This window comes from Microtus ochrogaster, linkage group LG4 (genome assembly GCF_000317375.1).
Source record: "Microtus ochrogaster isolate Prairie Vole_2 linkage group LG4, MicOch1.0, whole genome shotgun sequence".
In the NCBI taxonomy this organism is placed as follows: Eukaryota; Metazoa; Chordata; class Mammalia; order Rodentia; family Cricetidae; genus Microtus; species Microtus ochrogaster.
The window spans coordinates 23,078,470-23,097,955 of record NC_022030.1 but is presented as its reverse complement, the minus strand read 5'-3'; the positions used below and the strand labels follow the sequence as shown (position 1 = coordinate 23,097,955).

Genomic DNA, 19,486 nt, shown 5'->3' with positions numbered 1-19,486 from the left:
CCCCTAATGTGCTGGGATCATAACCCAATCAACTCCTTGTTCTACAAGCTGCCTTGACAATGATGTTTGATCACAGCAATAAAAGCAGTGATATAGATGGCTTCGCATCCCCTCCTGATCTGGCTTGGCCTAGATACGACACCATAAATAGCTCTTGCCTTCTTGCCATTAGCTTGGAGCTGAGGCAGTGCTGAGGGGACTGGCGATGTGACAAGGGCAACGTTGTGCCACCTGGGATGAACGGTCCTGAGCCCACCCTGCCTGGGCTGCCTTTGTGGCACAGAACACATTTCTATGAGTTTTGAGCCAACTTTTGGCGTCTCTGGCCAAGTGACCCAATGATGTAGGCCTTGGATGCCAAGAAAGCATCCTGTCTGACCTTCACCTCAGCAGGGTGTGGCAGGAAAGACAGAGCTAAGACCCTCAACACTCAGCAGTGCTGAATGACTCCTGAGTCACCCCAGCTTGAAGTCAGGGCTGTATCTATAAAGGACCTGCTCCAACTGCCAAGTTTAGCTCCTGAAGGGCACTGGACTTTCAGGAAACTCAACTCCATGCCGCTGTCAAGAAAAGACCGACTATTCCCCTTCCTTCAACCTCGGCCCAGCCTTTCAGTTCTCCCAAAAGACTGATGACTCCAACAGTCCATTCTTCCTCCTGCATTTGTCTGAGGGCCCAGTGTGTGGTGGGTCTGGAGGTTTTACAAAAGCAGTGCTGAAGCCTTGCTGGCTGCCTCACACGGCCAGCGACCTTGGGAACACGCTCCCCCATGGCTGCAAGTAGAAGCCCTGAGTGGTTCATTTGTTTCTTCACAAGGTCAGTGTCGAGTCCCTAGCACCGAAGCTGGGATCAGCCAGGGGAGAGACACCTCACTGCTGCCCGGTGTCTGCTTTGCACGGCCTCCTGGATAAGAAAAGCCCTACTGAGCTTCACCACACTTCCCAGGATCCAATGAAGAAACAGTGAAGGTATGTAAGAAGTCTCCTGGGAGGTGGGCAGGAGGATGGCAAGCTCAAGGCTAGCCTAGACAACTTAAGGAGACCAATTCTCGAGATGAAAAATAACAAGGCAGCTGGGACGCAGCTTAGCAGCAGGAGCTGGCTTAGCTTGTGTGAGACCTTGACTTTAGTCCCCAATACCGAAAAACACAAACCCAAAACCGGGCTGGTGAGACAGTGGGTAAAGGCACCTGCTCCAAGCCTGACTACTTGAGTTGGAGCCCCAGGACTAGCATGGTGGAAGGAGAGAATGACCTCCATACTTGTGCCTGGAATACATGCACCCACCAAGACACACATGCACACAGACTAACTAAGAATGTAAAAGAAAAGAAAGAACAACAACAAAAAACCCAATCCAAATCCAAAACAAAGAGCAGGGTCTCTGACAGTATGGGAGAAAGAAAGTTGCAGAGTCGCCATTTCTGTGTTATGCAGCGAACCCTAACCTGACAGGTGTCTGTCTGTAGCTGGCTTCCTCTCTCAGCCGCTCCTCCCATTCAGGACAGGCTGTGCTGCTTCCAGTTACCTCACAGCTGTTTCAGGTTTTTTGTTTTGTTTTGTTTTTGTTTTCTGAGACAGGGTTTCTCTGTGTAACTTGCTCTGTAGTGCAGGCTGGCCTCGAATTCAGAGATCCGCCTGCCTCAACCTCCCGAGTGCTGGGATTAAAGGCCTGTGCCACTACCACCGGGCAGCTGTTTCATTTTGAGACTATCTCAGGCCAGCCTCAAACTCACTATGGAACCAGAGATGACTGGAGCTTCTGTTCTTGCCTCCAGCTCTGGAGTGCTGGGACCACAGGCATGCAGCACCACCGCAGCTGCATCCACAGCACTGGAGATGCTACCCAGCTGCTTACAGGAGCTCGCTACCAAGTGAGCAGCGACATTCTGAGTTGGTCCTCACCTAAGTGTGTGTGTAGGCCAAATGTTAATCTCAGATTAGATGTTAATCTTCAGGAGTCAGCCACATTAGTGTTTGAGACAAGGTCTCACTGGGGTCTGGGGTCAACCAGTTAGCTAGACTAGACAGTCATCAAGGGATTCATCTGTCTCTGCCCCCCCAGTATTGGGATCATACACAGTGTGTCCCCGACTGAGCGTCTTCCTGAACAGGGTTTCTTATTCTCTCCATTTGCTGCTGTCTCTGGAAGGCTGGGCCATTTTTATCACTTCCAAATTTCGGTCAATCTCACTGAAATGAAGACAGCTCTTCTTTTGCCATGTATGCAGAGCTCTGGGCAAACATCCCTGAAAGAAGAGGGGGGCCGGATGGCTGTCTTCCATCTGACTCTGTTTTCTTGAGAAATAAAAATCACTTTCCAGATGAAGGGTTTGAGATTCTGATGAAAGGCTGAGTAGTTGTAGTTCTGGGGCTGTACAGCAGAAGCTGGGTGTATTCTGAGAGGGTTGGGGAAGGGATCAAAGGTCACCAGGGTCAAACAACCAGGAGGCTCTACACTCACCACTACAGAGGAAAGAACTAGGGCAGAGATGAAGGTGGATCAGCGTGGCACGCAAGTGGAAAGCACGGCCCATGTGCCTCTCTCCTCCCTTCACTGATAGAACAGGGGGTGAGTGATTACAGGACGGGGGGCACAGGGGATGATGGATGATACAGCCACTGTCAGCTGTCACTCCCAACCATCACCTTCTCTGTCTGTTGGTGGAGCCAGGAGGCTGCAATGGTGGCCATTCCTCTGTCAATGACTTATATAAGTACTGATTGCTTATTCTGGACATCAGTGTGACTTTGCCAGAAGCTGACTGAGGGGTTCGAGAGACCTAGTTCCATCATTCTAGTTTTGTTTTGAGAGTAGGTGTCATTATGTAGTCCAAGCTGGCCTTGAACTGATCCTTGTGTACCAGCTTGTAGGCTGTTGCAACTACGAGTGTGTATCATAATGCCTGATAAATTCTTTCATTCTTTTTTTAATATTTATTTATTTATTTATTTATTATGTATACAATATTCTGTCTGTGTGTATGCCTGCAGGCCAGAAGAGGGCACCAGACCCCATTACAGATGGTTGTGAGCCATCATGTGGTTGCTGGGAATTGAACTCAGGACCTTTGGAAGAGCAGACAATGCTCTTAACCTCTGAGCCATCTCTCCAGCCCCCTCTTTCATTCTTTAAATAGCCATTTCTCTATCTTTATTTACTATTAAAAATTATATATTTATTTAATTTTATATGTATGAACGTTTTACCTGCACGCATATCTGTATACCATATATGCCTGGTGCTTGTGGAAATCAGAAGACAGTATTGGGTCCCAAGGAATTGGAGTTACAGAATACTGTGGCCACTGTGTGGGTGGCTAGGAACCAACCCAGGTCCTCTGCAACAGGAGAAAATGGCCTTAACTACTGAGCCATCTCTCCAGCCCCTAAAGATTTATTATTTATTTTTAATTTATGTGTATCAGTGTTTTGGCTATATATATATACATACATACATACATACATACATACATACATACATATATATATATGTCCGTGACTCACTTGAGTTCAGAGCCTATGGAGGCCAGAAGAAGGTACTGGAGGCCCTAGAGCTGGAGTTACAGATGGCTAAGAGCCATTATGTGCATGTGGGAACTGAACCCTGATCTCTGCAAGAGCAGCTGGTGCTCTTAACTGCTTCTCCACCCCACCCTGGGTCTGTTCATTTGTTCTTCCTTTTTCCTTCCCTTCCTCTTCCTCCTAGTTTTTAAAAAATAAAATATAGGATCTCGGTACATAACTCTAACTGAAACTTCCTATATCAAGTTCTTCCATTTTTAAAACAAAAGTGTTGCTCAGGGTTGGGATGTGGTTCAGTTGGCATAGTGCTTGCTAGCACACACAGAGCCTTGGACTTGATCCTAGCACCAACAAGCCTGTGTAGCATCACACACCTATAATCCCAACACTTAGGCTAAGGCAGGAGCTCAGGGGCTCAGGAGTATCCTTGGCTATCTGATGGGTGTGAAGGCAGCCTGGGTTACCTGAACCCCAGATGAGGGGTGGGGATATAGATACAAATGAGGATACAAGCAAGCTGAGCGCTAGCACTCACCTCTCGGTCACTTCACACCGCTGCAGACACACCGTCCTCACCAGGACTGCCTACCTCTCTACACTAAGCCAAGGGAATCCCTTCTTTCCTGAAGCTGCTTCCTCTCAGCTAGGTTCATAGCAACCTAAAAGTAACTGATGTGCTAGGATAGCTGAGCTGTGAGTTGCAGAGGCTAGGCACCACTGGGGCCCCAAAGGGACCTGTGGGCCAGGAAGAGCTAGAATCACACAGAAAAAGTCCAGAGAAGCTGATACGCAGCCCCCAGGCACGTGTGTGACTGTGTGCAGGGCTCCAGGGGAGAGAAGCTCAGAATTCTTGGAGCAAGAGATGATCAGGGCCAGACCCAGCCAGTCACAGGCCTGATCCCTGTCCAGACTGCTTCCTGCTAGCCAAAGTGATTCACTTTGCTGAGCCCCAGTTCTGCTTCTGCAAAATGGGGATAACCAATCTACTTCGGGAAGCTGCTGCGAGGACTCTGAGATCCCTTAAGGCTGATGAGCATGATCCGAGAACTCAGAAAAAGATGCATACAAATGTACCCACTTAGTTCCTCCCATTCATTCTGCTTTAAGTAGCAAAAGCAATGTAGGAGAAAGGCCGGCTTCCCAATAAATCGCTGGAGCAATCAGACATTCTTGGCAAAAATGAAAACCTGATCTAAACCTCTCACATAAGCAAAAGTCAAAATAATCATGGATACTGGGTGCAGTGACACCTGTATAGGTTTCTGAGGATAAGGCAGGAGGATCTCAGTGTCAAGTCCTGTCTGGGATACAGCTGGGTAACTTAATGAAAGTGGAGAGAGAGAGAGAGGCTGGGGTGTGGCTCAGTGGTAGAGTACTTGTGTAGTATTACAGAGGTCTTGGCTCAGTTTTCATTATGAAGGGTAGTGGGGTAGGGGAATCAAGGACTTAAAATGCCCAACAGTAAAACCTCTGATTTATATTAGAAAAAAAAGAATGATAGTATATATATATATAAATGTCTTCTTCCTTCCTTCCTTCTTTCCTTCCTTCCTTCTCTTTCTTTTTTAAAAGGAAAGACCCTATAAAGAAGATAAAAAGTAAACTCGTGGCTGATCACACAAAGAGCTCTCAAACGCTGCAAAGCCCCGAATGAAGTAGGATCTGGGCAAAGGCTCACAGGCATTTCACTGGAGAGGATACATAGCTGGCAGATCACACACAAGATGCTTAGCTCTGTTGGCCCTCAGAGCAATGCAAATTAAAATGACAATGAGACAGCACGATGCACCCATCAGAAGAGCTAAAATGAAGAATGGTGGCAATGCCACATGGCAGGGAGACTGCGGAGAAACTGGATCACGCATATGCTGCTGGTGGGACGCAAAATGGACTTACCACATGGTAAGCAACTGTACTGGGCACTGATCCCAGACAAGTGGAAACTTATTTCCATGCAGAAATGTATATGTTTGAACATACATGTTACATGTTCACTGCCTGAATATTTATAATAGCCCAAAACTCAGAAACTAGCCAAGTTATCTTTATAGGATAACTTAAAATGGGTTAACCCACTTTACCAATGAGCTGCATCTCCTTTTTTAAAAAACAAAACAAACAAAAACTAAAATATTGTTTTATTTTATGAGTGTTGCCTGCATGTATATATTTGTATCACATATGTGCCCAGTGTCTGTGGGGGTCAGAAGAGGATTTGGATCTCCTGGAACTGGAGTTACAGACAGCTGTGAGGTGTCATGTGGATGCAGGGAACCGAGCCTGGGTCTTCTTCAAGAGCAGCCGGGGCTCTTAACTGCTGAGCCACTGTCCAGCTCCCTTTTTATTTTTGAGACAGGGTCTCATTAAGTTGCATGGGCTGGCCTTGAACTCACTCTGTATTCCAGATTAGGCATGAACTTTTGGCCCTCCTGCTTCTTCCTGTCTTAGGGTGTAGAGTGGCCGGGACTGTAGGCCCAGCTGTGGCAGTGGCGCAGCCCCACCACATCTGCTAGCACTCAGTTGCTGCCATTTGCAGTCTCGGTCCTTACTGAGGCCCATGTGTCACCCCAGCATGCTATACATTCCAGAATCTTCTTTGCCTCTCCTTCATCCTGCTCTTCTGCTCATCCATGCTCCCTCCCCTCAGGGGGAAACTCCCACCACTGCCCCTGGCATGGGCCTCCTGGGGAGAGCGGATATGCTTGCTCTCTCTCTAGCACAAGCAAAGGAGGACAGCAAGACCCCGGAAGATGAGGAGGCCGAACACTCCTGCTAGCACCTGACACACCGAAAGCTCTTGGGGTCCTGTGCTGAGTGAGTGCTCAACAGTGGGTTCCCCTCCCCATTGATTTTCTAACAGAGGCCTAGCATCCAACAAGGAGCAGTATGGGGTTCTCAGAGCACTGTCTGCTGCAGGCCTTCCAGACAGAAACCCAGGGAAAGCCCAGGCCTGTGTGCCTCAGTCCTCCTTGGGGGAGAACCTCAGTTTGTTGGACTGGTCCCGGCCTAGAGGTTTTGCTTCAAATAAAGCACCTGTTCTTTCTTGTCACCACTATAAACCAAGAATTCGCCACTTGTCAGTCCCAGTGCTCAGTGGAGAAACGGACCAGGCCTTGAAGCAAACTTACACTTTTTCCCTGTGCATATGGACATAGGCCATGCCTGAGTGGTTGGCCTCTCTCTACCATATGCGGCATGCCTCTGTGGCTGGTCTTGTCTGTGTCCTTTGCCTCCCTTTCTGTCCCTTTCTCTTTTCTATCCACCTTAACTGGGCTAAGAGAAGGCAGTTGCTTGTGGCCACAGTCAGGTCAGGGACCAGAGGGGACTGAGGGGCAGAGCTGGCCTATTCCTTCCTTGGGTCAGGCAGGTTTCCAGGAGGAGCACCTACACCCAGGTGAGGGGGCTTTCCGGTTGTGGAATATTATTTTAACTGGGCAAAGATGTGTTCCATTTGCTTATGCTGCAGAACATTTCTTTAACCGTGTACAGGTGTGTTACTTTTGTTTGCGCTGCATTGGTTAAATCATGAAAAGATGTGTTGCATTTGTTTCACTTTGCCTGTGTTAAACAGCTGATTGGGCTAATAAAAAGCTGAACATCCAATAGGTAGGCAGAGAATGGATAGGCAGGGCTGGCAGGCAGAGAGAATAAATAGGAGGAGAAAAAGAGAGGAAAAAAAGAACGAGAGGAGAAGAACAAGGGAGATGCCTGGGGCAAAGAAGTCGCTCAGGCGCCAGCCAGCCAGAGAGAAGCAGTGAAAGTAAGATACACACAGGAAAGGTAAAAAGCCCCAAGGCAAAAGGCAGATAAAGAGAACAGGTTAATTTAAGTTAAAAGAGCTAACCAGAAACAAGTCTGAGCTAGGCCGAGCATTCAAAACTAATAAGTTTCTGTGTGATGATTTGGGAGCTGGCCGGGGGCTAAGAGAAAGGCTGGGAAACAGACTCCCTACTAACCTGCAAGTGGACACGGCCAGTGGGGCTGGTGGCTGGCATGAAGGGACTGTAGTATTCTAGGGGCCTTGGCCAGTCATCATGACGGACAGAGGATGTGTTCTGGAAGGGTCAGCCATGCCAGAGGAGGTATGGTAACAGAGTCTGGGAGGCCGAACAGACTACAGGGAAGAGGTGGGAGGCATTCAGAGAGAATGAGGCTCACAACAACACCTGGAGGACAGCCATGGGGTGGGACCATCACCAATATGCTGGGAGGATCTGGGATACCAGAGCTGCAGACAGCTAGGAACAGGTTCGGATCAGATCTCACAGGGTCTAGAATGCCAAACGGTACAGTTTGGGTTTGTTCAAAGTTTGGAGAGCTTTGGAGACTTTGTCAAGATTGCGTATGCTGCCAGCTTGGGTTTGGCTTTAAGGGGGAGAAGTCAGAAAGGCCATGTAACCTGGAAAATACTGATGGCCTAGTTTTGTCGGGTGAGAGCTACAGAGAGATGAATGGGATGCTGGATGGTTTGGCTCCAAAAAAGTGATATAGGTGTCCAGAAAATGGCGACCCAAATTCTCCTGCTAGGAGAACCGATGACAAGTCTTGCCCGAGCAGCTTAACTCTGATTTTTTTTTGTTGTTGTTGTTCTGTTTCTTTGTTCTAAATTTTAATTTGAAATTGCAGACAGCGTGGTGGTCATCTGCTGACCTCCAGGGGGTCCATAAACCCCAGAACATGGCAAGTAAGATGGTGAGGTGCCTTTCCTGGGAATAAAAAGCTGAAGCAGCCTTCACCAGATGACATCATTTCAAAAGCAAGGGGAACTCTGACCTTTCCGGAGACGGCTTGTATCTCGCGTAGGTGGCAGATCCTGGGGTGGAGAAGCTCCCAGAAGGCTGTCGGTAGGGAGGGACTCTGTCGGCCCCTGCTGGTGATGCTGTGAACGGTGTCTCTGGGAAGCTGACAGGCCTGCAAAGGCACAAGAGCAAGGAAGGGTAAAGAAGCCTTCCTGAGGACCCTCAGATTCAGTCAAGTTCTGCCTGCTATCCATCCCGATTTTCATGTGAGGCGGAGGGAAGGTAGGAAAGTCCCTCTTCTTTGCTCTGGGCCCCAAGCTCAGCTTCTGCAGTTAGGACAGGGGCCACTGGGGACAATTCTCTGCCCCTTTCTGGGACAAGATGTTCCTCTGTCCTTCATATATATATGAAGTGTACGAGTATTTTGCTTGCATGTATATATGTACATCACATAGGTATCCTGATGTCCGCAGAGGGCATCGAATCCCTTGGAATTGGAGTTAGAATGGCTGTGAGCCACCATATGGGTGCTGGGAACCGAGCCCAGATCTTCTGCAAGAACAAGTGCTTTTAACCGCTGAGCCATCTCTCCAGCCCTGTTTATTATAATCTTTTACAGGGTCTCACTGTGTAGTCTTGGCTGGCTTGGAACCCACCACCTAGACCAGACTGGCATTGAACTTACAAAGATCCAACTGCCTCTGCCTCCCAATGGCTGAGATTACAGGTGTGCACCATCTGCCTGCCTCTCTCTTTATATATATATATATATGTATATATATATACATATATATATATATTTTAGAATGGGGAGGGATGGAGGGTCACACTCTCAACATGCTTTATCTTGTAATATATGATGCATCCAATATCTTGGCTGGGCCATACTCAGAAGTCTGGAGCAGAAGGCTTTTCACCTCCAGGCTAGCCTGAACAACATAGCAAGATCCTGTTCTTACTAAGGCAAAGAGCAAGCTGAGGATGCAGTGGAAGAGTACTTGCCTAGCATGCCAAAGGACCTAGGTTCAATCCCTAGTATCACTAAATAAAACAAAACAGTATTAAATACTAATATCAAGTCCCTGAGGTGACTACCAGCCCAGGGGCTCGATAGCAGCTGTGACAGCTACCTGCTTCCCTTGGCCTGCTTCCCTGCAGAAGCCAGTCCTACATGTTTTGTTATTGGCCTTTGAAAAAGGCCTTTTCCAGCCTCATATGGAGAGCTCCCCATCCCTGTCCGAGGGCCCGTGGGCCTGCCCAGGAGTAGAGAGGAAAGAAGACACAATGGGGAGAACAGAGGGGAAGAAGGGAAAATGGCCAGATGAGGTGTCAGCCTTTAATCCCAGCACTCAGGAGGCAGAGGCAGGAGGATCTCTGTGAGTTCAAGGCCAGCCTGGTCTACAGAGGGAGTTCCAGATTTGCCAGAGTTAAACACACAAGCCTTGTCTCAAAAACTGAAACAAAAGAAACAAACAGAAAGAAGGGAAATGACTGAGGGGAGGGGGAGAGACAGAACAAGGGTCGGAGAGAGAAGGGTGAGGGAAGGCTTGTGGCCAGGTGGGACACTAGGTGGTGTCTGGGGTCCTTACCTCTTGCTGTGCAGTGGCTGGGACTCACGGAAGGGGACCATGGGCGTCTGCTTCGGGAGTCGGCTCAGGGACTGGGCATGGCCGGGAGTGGCAGGGGTGGTCCACTTGGTGGCTGGCAGAGAGTTGTGGGAGGCAGGCCCGCTCCACTGCCAGGAAGCATTGCTGCGGTAGGGGGGCCGGCCCCCAGAGCTGGTGGTTTCTGACTCCGTCTTGGGCTCTGAAGTATTCATATCATAAGTCTCTGGCCACCCCCTAGAAAAACAAGTTTATTACTTCCAGGGTTTGGGCCCACTAGCATGCAGGCCTTCTGCTTGAGGGGAACTGGCTGGTTTACCGCCACACCATGCTGGTTCAAGGCGGTGTGGCATCCTTCAAACTAGGGCCTGAAGTTTACCGGCTGAAAATCCTAGGCCAGACCCAACACAGGGCGACAGTGGCTAAACCTGAGTCTCTTCCTCCCAGTCTTGGCTTTTCCTGGCCCCTCCCCTTCTCTCTGGCCCAGGCCTCTAGTCAGCCAGTGTCTTCAATGAATGACTCGGCCCTTCCCAGCCCCCAAGCAGTACTGGGGCCGGAAAAGTCGATGCCCTCAAAATCAAAGGACAGTCTCTGCCTTGTTCCTAAGGATCTCAAATGCCGCTAGAAGAGAGGCAGGTGACCTACTTTGCAAGGTGGTTAAAAAAAAAAAAAAAGCCTATGAAACCCAGAACCCTGGAAACAGACGCAGAGCGGCCTGTGTCTGGCTGGCACATGCACCACGGTGAGGCGATCCTGCCTGGGGCTGTAGGATCCAAGCTGGGCTGGCACCTTCGCTACTGGTGCCACGCAGTTCACCACACAGCCCGGGAGGGATCCTGAGCTTATAGAAATCCACCTCTCAGATCCCGAGAGCCAAGCTCTGAGAGGCAGGACTGGAGCATCTCATCCTCTCCAGACACTCAGGCGTGGCTGCTGCAGACCCGGCAGGGGACCTGAGGATATGCTCCTGTCCAGGCCCTACTCAGGGTGCCTCTCGGGCCGTAAGACAGAGCTGATGTTCAGCAGGTCCTTATGGCTGTTTTGGGGATCAGATGCCCCCCAGGGACCAGGTAGGGAAGAGTAGGGACACAACTGTCCCTACTGGCAGATACTAGAGCTAGCAGAGAGGCCAGGCTGGCAGAGGTTGAGGAAGGACACATATCCTGAGCATTGCTGTGTGCTCTGAGCCAGGCGGATCCCACTTCTGGATGCTAGGCATGAGCATGTGATCCACACCCAACCAATCAGAAACACCTCTCACCATACACAGTGACTAGGGTAAGACTGTCACAGGCTCTAAGCAGTTCCTAGCGGAGCAGGGAGCGCAACCTGGGAGCCACTTCTGGAATACCCGGGGTGGGGATGGGGAGTGTAAAGATCTATTTCTGCAGGCAGGCGTTGCTATGCTAGGGAGACCTAGTCCAGAGCTCTGCTACCTGTGGTGGGGGACTGGCTGAGAACACAGCAACTAAGCTGAAGACCTTGAATTTTGGAACCTCTGGCCTTCACCTCCTGAGTGCTGGGATTACAGTGTGCAGAGGGACTGAACCCAGGGTCTTCTACGTTAGCTGAACACTACCAATTAAGCCATATCCTCCATTCTAACATATTGTTTTACAGCTGAGAAATTCAGTAACCTGTTCGAGCTCTTATACAATAGCTAGCAATAGCTGGAAACTGAGCCAGAGTGGTGGCACATGTCTTTAAACAGCACTAGTGGACAGCGGCAGGGAGATCTCCGATTTCAAGGCCAGTCTGGTCTATATAGTTCCAGGCTATGTGGTGAGATCCTGCTTTAAGGCCAAAAAAAAAAAAAAAAAAAAAAGACACTAGTCTTGCCATGCCCAGAGTCTGCATTTGGCACCATTTCCCTCTCCACCCTCCCTCAAGCTTACACGCTGCCTGTCCCTCTTCCCTGTTCCCCGAGTCTTGGAGAGGATGACACAGATACCCCATTTATGCCTGAGCTTCTCTGCGGTCACCCTGACTGCTGCATAAAGCAGCCTTTGTGACCAGCGCTGACAGCACCATGACCTATAGGGAGAAGTGGTTACTTGCAGACAGTGCGACAGGTACATTACATTCATTTAGCAAATGGCTGGCAGTGGCATCCCCAGTGGGGCCTACAGCCTTCCAAGCCAGGCTTATAGTATAAGACGTGGATTTCCTCCTGTGGAGCAGGCCTCTAACCCAGGCAAAGCAACTCACTGCCCCACCCCAGCACTTCCTGAGACCGGGTCTTTCTCATAGTCGAGGCTAGCCTCAAATTCAGCCGTCTTTCTCCAGCCTCTTGAGTGCTGGGTCACAGTCAGGTGTCCTCCCAATACTTGCTTCTTTTTTTTTTCTTTTGCTGTGTTTGTAGGGGAATCTCACTCTTTAGCTTTGGCTGGCTTGGAACTTGCTCTGTAGACCAGGGTGGCCTTGAACTCACAGAGATCCACCTTCTTCTGCCTCCTGGGTGCTGGGATTAAAGGTTAGCATTACCATACTCAGCCCTGATGGAACTTGCCAAATAGAAGGCCTAGAGTCTAGGCCATCTGCACTTTGGGACTTGAGGTGCATTAAACCAACTGCAGACTGAAATGGGAGGGGTCTGGGAGGGGCATCTGTATCGGGCAAGTAGGGAACTTTTTTTTTTGTTTTTGTTTTTCGAGACAGGGTTTCTCTGTGGTTTTGGAGCCTCTCCTGGAACTAGCTCTGTAGACCAGGATGGTCTCGAACTCACAAGGTCCGCCTGTCTCTGCCTCCCGAGTGCTGGGATTAAAGGCGTGCGCTACCACCGCCAGGTGGGAACTTGTTTTTGTTCTCTAAACCTGGAAAGCCAGGTTCACTTGCTGCTTAATCATGAAGACTACAGTTTGGATCCCAGCATAAGGTCAGGTGGTTCACAAACACCTGTAACTCCAGCTACAGAGACCTGATGCCCTCTCTGGCCTTCCAGGACACCTGCACAGATAGGCAGACTATAGCAGCAGCCTTCACCAGCCAGAAGCAAAGCTTTTGTCACATGTAGGCCTCCCAGCTAGGGTTGTCAGGGTCTCAGGTAGTTGGAGCTGTGAACTTAACATGGTGGAGCCTGTCCTCGAACTCCTGACGCCCCTGCCTCTACCTCTCAAGTGCTGGACTCCAAGCACACACCCCCTACCTTGTACAGCCACTTCACAGTCTTCCTTTTCCTGTAGAACACAAACTCCACGGCTCTATGCCTAGCATTGCAAATGGGGCTTGAGTACAGCAGGGAGCCCAGTGGACGTCCCGGTGTGTCCTGGGACAAGGTGCTTGTGCTCTCTGTGCATCCTCTAGGAGATGTGACTACTACGCACTCACAGACGCTGTGGAGGGGCACACTGAGAACCAGTTCCCACAGGGATTTCATTTATTCTACCCCCACTCTCATTAGCGCTACTGAAATAGCTCATCACAGTGGTTCCCAACCTGTTTGAGTCCTGGGGGGCTCAATTGACCCTTTCACAGGGGTCACATAGCAGATATCCTGTATATTGGATATTTACATTACAATTCCTAACAGCAAAATTGCAGTTAGCAATGAAAATAATTTTACGGTTGGGGGTCACTACAACATGAGGAACTGTATTAAAGGGTTGGAGCATTAGGATGCTGAGAACCACAGGTTTATCAAGTTCCTTTCCAGAGGTCTTCCCTGAGATTCCCCGAGATAAGTATGACAGGGAAACCTCTAAGCTGCTAATCTTGCCCCCCTCCCCCACTGCCTCTCAGGGCAATGCCCTTACCGTCGGGGAGTGCCGTCTTCAAAAGGCGGGATGATGACTACCTTCACCGTGACGGAGGTGCGTAACAGGTCGATCATCTGGTCGTGGCTCAGTGTCACCACAGCCACCTTGCAGATCTCCACCAGTCGGCTGCCTTGCCGGAGGCCAGCCTGCCAGGCAAACCCATAGTCCTCCACTTCAGCCACTGTCCCATCGTACTTCACATGGAAGCCCAGCTGCCCTAGGCCATTCCGCCGCAGGGTCATATCCACCGTCTCCCAGCCATTGGTCATTACCTGTGGGCAGTAGGTGGGATGAGTCTCCGCTATCTGGGTCAGAGGCTCTGAAGACCCTGGTCAGATTAGCCCCCTCTGGGATGGACTGGCAAGTCCCACTTGCCTTCCAAGGGCTGTCAGGATCTCAGATGGTGCACATCACCAGAGCCCAGTTTTCCCGGGAAATAAGCACATGCCACTGTGGCTGGTATCTCAGAGAAGATTACAGTCATAGACTATTCTCCAAATATTCCTGCCTCTGTCCTTCCTCAGGCCTTCTGGGACTGCACCTCCCAGCGCACAGCAGACAGCTGAGTGAGCCATGAGGTAAGCAGGCATACACTTTTGGTTAGGGTATTAATTTTGTGGCACTGGCTATGAACTCTAGGGTTATGTGTATGTTAGGCACTGAGCCACACCCCAGCCCCGCTCACTGCCGGGTTCTAGGAAAATGCTCTTAACACTGAATGATACCTTCAGCTCCTTACTGGTAGATCTGAGGCAAGTGGGCAACCACTGAGTCTGTGTGTGCATTTGTGCATGCGTATATGTCCAGGCACGTGCAGATACGAGTCAGAGAAGGACATCAAGTGTCCTCCTTTATGGTTTTCTGCCTTATTTCCTTGAGGCTGGGTCTTCTCTGAGCCTGGAGCTTGCTACTTCTTAGCTAGGATAGTAGCCAGAAAACCCTACTGACTCGTTGTCTGTCTCTCACGCCTAGTGTTGGAATTGCACATGGCCAAGCCTAGCTTTTTGTTGTTGTTGTTGTTAAAGATTTTATTTATTTATTATGTATAGAAAGTCTGCCTCCATGTATGCCTGCAGGCCAGAGGGTGCCAGACCTCATTAGATGGTTGTGAGCCACCATGTGGTTGCTGGGAATTGAACTCAGGTCCTCTGGAAGAACAGTCAGTGCTCTTAACTGCTGAGCCATCTCTCCAGCCCCCAAGCCTATGTTGGATGCTGGGGATGAAACCGCAGGTCTCCACACTTTTACAAGTGCTCCTACCCCATGGAGCCATTTCCCAGTGTCTCTAGCCTTCTTAAAGCCGCAGCTACACCCCTGCTGAGCTTTGACTTGGGTGTCTGGCCTCTCTGAGGACGGTTCTGATGCTATAGACACAGGTACAGCACCACTGGTTCCATGGCTGGGGAAGCAGTGGTGCTGCTGGCTGCAGGACCACAGTGCTGTGTCTTTGCTGCATGGCCCTCTTCCACTTCTATTTTTTGTAGTCTTGTGGGATTCCCTTCTGTATGCTATGAATATGTTTTGTTACCATTGGCTAATAAAGAATCTGTTTGGCCAATGGCTCTGGTATATTTCTAGTTAGGTCTTACATCTTAAATTAACTCATTTCTGTTAATCTGTAAATCACCACAAGGCTGTGGCTTATTGGTTAAGTTTCTGGTGTCTTTCTCCTTGGGCAGCTACATGGTGTTTCCCCGGCTCTGCCTTCTTTCCTCCTCTATCTCTGCTTGGATTTCCCACCTTGCTATATTCTGCTCTGCCATAGGCCAAAGCAGCTTCTTTATTAACTAATGGTAATAAGATATATTCATACCACATTGAGGGGAATCCCACATCATAGTCTTGTATTTTTTGTTTTTAATGAATAAGGTAACCCTTCATTCTTCATTAGGATGATCCTTCATTACTACTCTAGTCCCAGTTTAAAAGGCACTTCTGCAGGCCAGACCTCCCCACAAGCTAGGGATGCTAGCGGATAAAGTTTGCGACCCACGAGGGCTGTGTCACTGATGGGCACCATACTTGTGCTCCACAGGGACAACATCACCTTGTCCCACCTTCAGCCGACCACTGTCCTTATACTTGTGGACCCAATACTTCTAAACTCCCCAAATTTTTAAGGGAAGCAAAAATAAACAAAAAGCATAACATTTCAAAAAGAATCAAATGAAACTCCTGGATGCTGAGCTACCGCAGTGAACACATAATATGGACACACATGGTAGATGGGCGCAAATGGTCCGAGCTTACTGGAAGAGTTTGCAATTTGAGACGAGACCTCAGGTGACAAGTGACCAAAGGCCTGCAGGAAGGAAGGGACTAAGCCAAGGGACAACTAAAGAAAGAGTTTCAGTAAGAACGGACAGGCAGTATAAAGGCCCTGAGGTTGGACTCCTGCCTAGCACATTCAAGAAATGGCAGGCCTGTGAGTGTAGAGCAGGGAGCCATGGGAAAGGCACCGAGAGGGACCTCCACCATGAGAAGCCTCTGCCTTTCACTCAGGGTAAAAGCTGAGGGTTTGGAATACAGTACTCAGGTGACCAGATCCCCAACCAGATCTGTTGAGAGCAGATCAGAGTGAACAAAGATGGAGTCAAAGGAGATTGTGCGTGTGTGTGTGTGTGTGTGTGTGTGTGTGTGTGCGCACACGCGTGCAGGAGGAGTTGTATGTGTACATCCTGCACGTGTGTGTGTATATACGCACACGTGGGGGGAGGGGGGTTGTATGTATATACCCTACACCCCTGCACACACGTGTGTGTAAGGCTCTTGCAATAATTTGGGAGCAGCCAGGCATGGAGACACAGGCAGGCAATCTCAGTATTCCCGAAGCTGAGGTAGAAGACTACAGCTTCAGCAGGTCCTAGTGGTGCTCACCTTTAATCCTAGCACAGGGGAGGCAGAGGCAGGCGGATCTCTACAAATGAGTTCCAGGATAGCCAGGACTACATAGAGAAACCCTGCGTTGAACCACCCCTGCATCCCCCCAAAAGAAGAAGACCACAGCTTCAGAGCTATCCTGGGCTACACAGTGAGAGCATGTCTTAACTCCCCTTCCCCAAGTCCTGGGCAGCTGACGCCAGGGAGGCGGCATGGGAATGGGAGAAGCAGCTGAAGGCTGCCTGAAGGTGGCAGTGACAGATGGGGTGTGGATATGAGAACAAGGGGGACCCTGGCTGATTGCAAGTCCCCTGACCTCAACATAGGAATGGACCTGGCCTTTACCGAGACAGGAAACACAGGGGCATGGGAGAAAACCCAGCTTGCAGTGACCGTGTGAAGTTTCTTTGGGTCACTTGGGCAGCCCTGGGAAGATTCTGAGGAGGCAGCTAGAGATCAGTCTTATCATGTTCGGACTTAAGGTGTCAAGTGAAAATAACTTGGAATCAGACCACAATTCTGCTACCCACAGGCTGGATGAGCTCACGTGAGTATCTGTTTCTTTCTGAGCCTCAGCTTCATCTATCAGATGGAAACGAGCTCAGCATCTGAGTCAGTGTGAGGATATGATGGCTCAACAAACCGACCACCGGCCAGCATTTATTGAATGCCTACTGTATGTCAACCCGGTCCAAAGTCTGAGTTCAGAAAGAGATCAGACAGAGACCCCAGGGTTCAAACCTCACCTTACCCCACCCAAGTGCTGACCAGGCCCAACCCTGCTCAGCTTCCCTGCTCATGTGAGATCTGAATGGCAGGGCTGTGGACCAGACCTCATTTTATAGTGTGAGACTGAAACACTGGCTACGGCAGTTTCACGAAGATGCGCGAACTGTGAAGTTGAGAAGCCGAGAGCCGGGGTTTAACCAATCCCACCTGGATTTAATGGAGAGCGAAAAGACCTACAAGGGTGAGCACAGCTATCTCCCAATCACAATGCTACTGGGAGAGGCCATAGTTGGCAGTCAAGCAAGCTTGCTAGGCAACACCAGCCACTGAACCTCTAAAACTTTCATATACACATAATAAAATGAAACTAAACTTGCATATTAGAGAAGATTCTCTTTAAGTACTGGAGATTGAACTGAGGCCCTCACGTGTGCTGGGCAGTGCTCTCCCACTGAGCTCCAGCCCCAGTCCCGACACAGGATGATTACTGTTTCTGTTTCCAGCAGAGGAAACTGAGTCATTATAATGTTGCTTCCTGTTAACTGTCAACTTGACAGAATCCAGACTCACCTGGGAGGAGGGCCTCTTGGCTTACCTGTGGGGTGGCTGTGATGAAGCTAATCAGGGTGGGGAAGACCTGCCTACTGTGGGTGACACCATTCCCTGGGCTTAGACCCTGGACTGTAAAACAGAGAGCGAGCTAAGTACCAGCAAGCATGCAGTTGTCCCTCATCTCCTGTCATGGTGACGTTTCTGACGTGGGCTGTAACCTCGGACTGTGAGTTAGATAAACTCTTTGTACTCTAGTGCCCCGCCCCAGCATTGTATCACAGCAACAGGAGAGAAACTGAGACAGTCACAGAGTCCAAGTGTGTCTGGTGGCCACACTGGGGCTCTGGAGCCAGACCTCTGGTCTGCAGACACCGTACTCTTAACTGCTGTGGAATGTGGCTTTCTCTGGCGTGCTGGGCTTGTACTAATCCTGTCTGAGCCTTCCATCTCAGTGGTGACCTCACACGCCTCCTATGGAGCTTAGGGGTGTCTCAGCACTTCTCAACACAGTGCGTCAGGCTGTTATTACCAATTCACTTGTCACTAATCGACCACTTTTGGTTGGGCCAAGAGTTGGCATTTTTCACCAGGAAGGAGCCTAAGATTTCTCAGCCCTTCCCCTGACCCCACTGTGTGGTGCCAGAGACAAAACCCAGGGTCTTAAACATGCTGGGCAAGCACTCTACCACCAGACTGAACCCTTACTCAAGGATCTGCTTGTTTGTTTGTGTGAGAGAGGGTCTCTCTACATCTCTATAGCTCTGGATGTGCTGGAACTCACTATGTGTGACCAGGCTGGCCTGAATGCACAGACCTGCTTCCCATTGCTACCACCCTAATACCCCGTGTCACTGAGCCCAGCCAGGATACAATTGTTACTACACTGTAGGCCTTTGTCTTTTAACACAGAATGTTAAACTACTCATGGCCACTGTGGCTACGCGTTGGAGCTGAATCCAGCCATGCAACTTAAGTTTGTTTCCTTCGCTGTACTTTCCCAGGACTTTTTTATGGGTCCTTGCCCCTCCTCTGTATTAATGGTCTACACTGGGGTATCCAGCCTTTTGATATCTGACACGCTAGTGTGCTCGACAAACGTAGTGGGCCACATTCATAGCTATCTTGGGCTATGTGAGGCTCAAGGGCCATACATTAGACAAACCTGGTCAAATTTATTTTTGACTTTTAAGTATGCGTGTGTCTGTGGGTAGTTATGGTCATGTGAGTGCAGGGACCCAGTACCCATGGAGGCCAGAAATGTTGGCTGCCTCTGAAGCTGGAGTCATAGGCAGTTGTGGGCTGCCTAACATGGATGCTTAGAATTGGATTCAGGTCCTCTGCAAGAGCAGTATACGATCTCAATCTCTGGGCCATCTCTCCAGGCCCCAGGAAACTTTTTGTTCTATTTTAATTCTCCCAGAGAAAATCCATCTTAGTTGTGGTACTGGGAATTGAATCCAGGGCCTTTACAGTGCTCTACCACTGAGCTCATACCTCTGGCTGCACTTAAACATTTAGGGTAAGTTTAGACTTGCATCTGCCTTGCATCTGCTATATACTTTCAGGGTCAATCAACACCTATTTTTGTTCTTTCAAGGTGAAGGAATGGGCAACCACAGATTCCTGGCCCATATCTTCTCCAGGAGCAATGTGGATTGAAGGACTCATCAGACCAGATTCTACATGTGTGTGTGCGCGCGTGC

The 19,486-nt window shown here is 49.6% G+C and overlaps 1 protein-coding gene across 1 annotated transcript in view; it reads right to left on the bottom strand.

Annotated features, from left to right (window-relative positions):
* Sipa1l3 (signal induced proliferation associated 1 like 3) overlaps window positions 1-19,486 on the bottom strand; it is a 206,510-nt gene that overhangs the window by 41,004 nt on the left and 146,020 nt on the right. The window contains exons 10-12 of the mRNA XM_005361278.3: window positions 13,620-13,894; window positions 9,853-10,104; window positions 8,298-8,435 (exon numbers count right to left, since the gene is read on the bottom strand). Of these exons, the coding sequence (XP_005361335.1) occupies window positions 8,298-8,435; window positions 9,853-10,104; window positions 13,620-13,894 (665 nt within the window). The remainder of the gene's footprint in view (window positions 1-8,297; window positions 8,436-9,852; window positions 10,105-13,619; window positions 13,895-19,486) is intronic.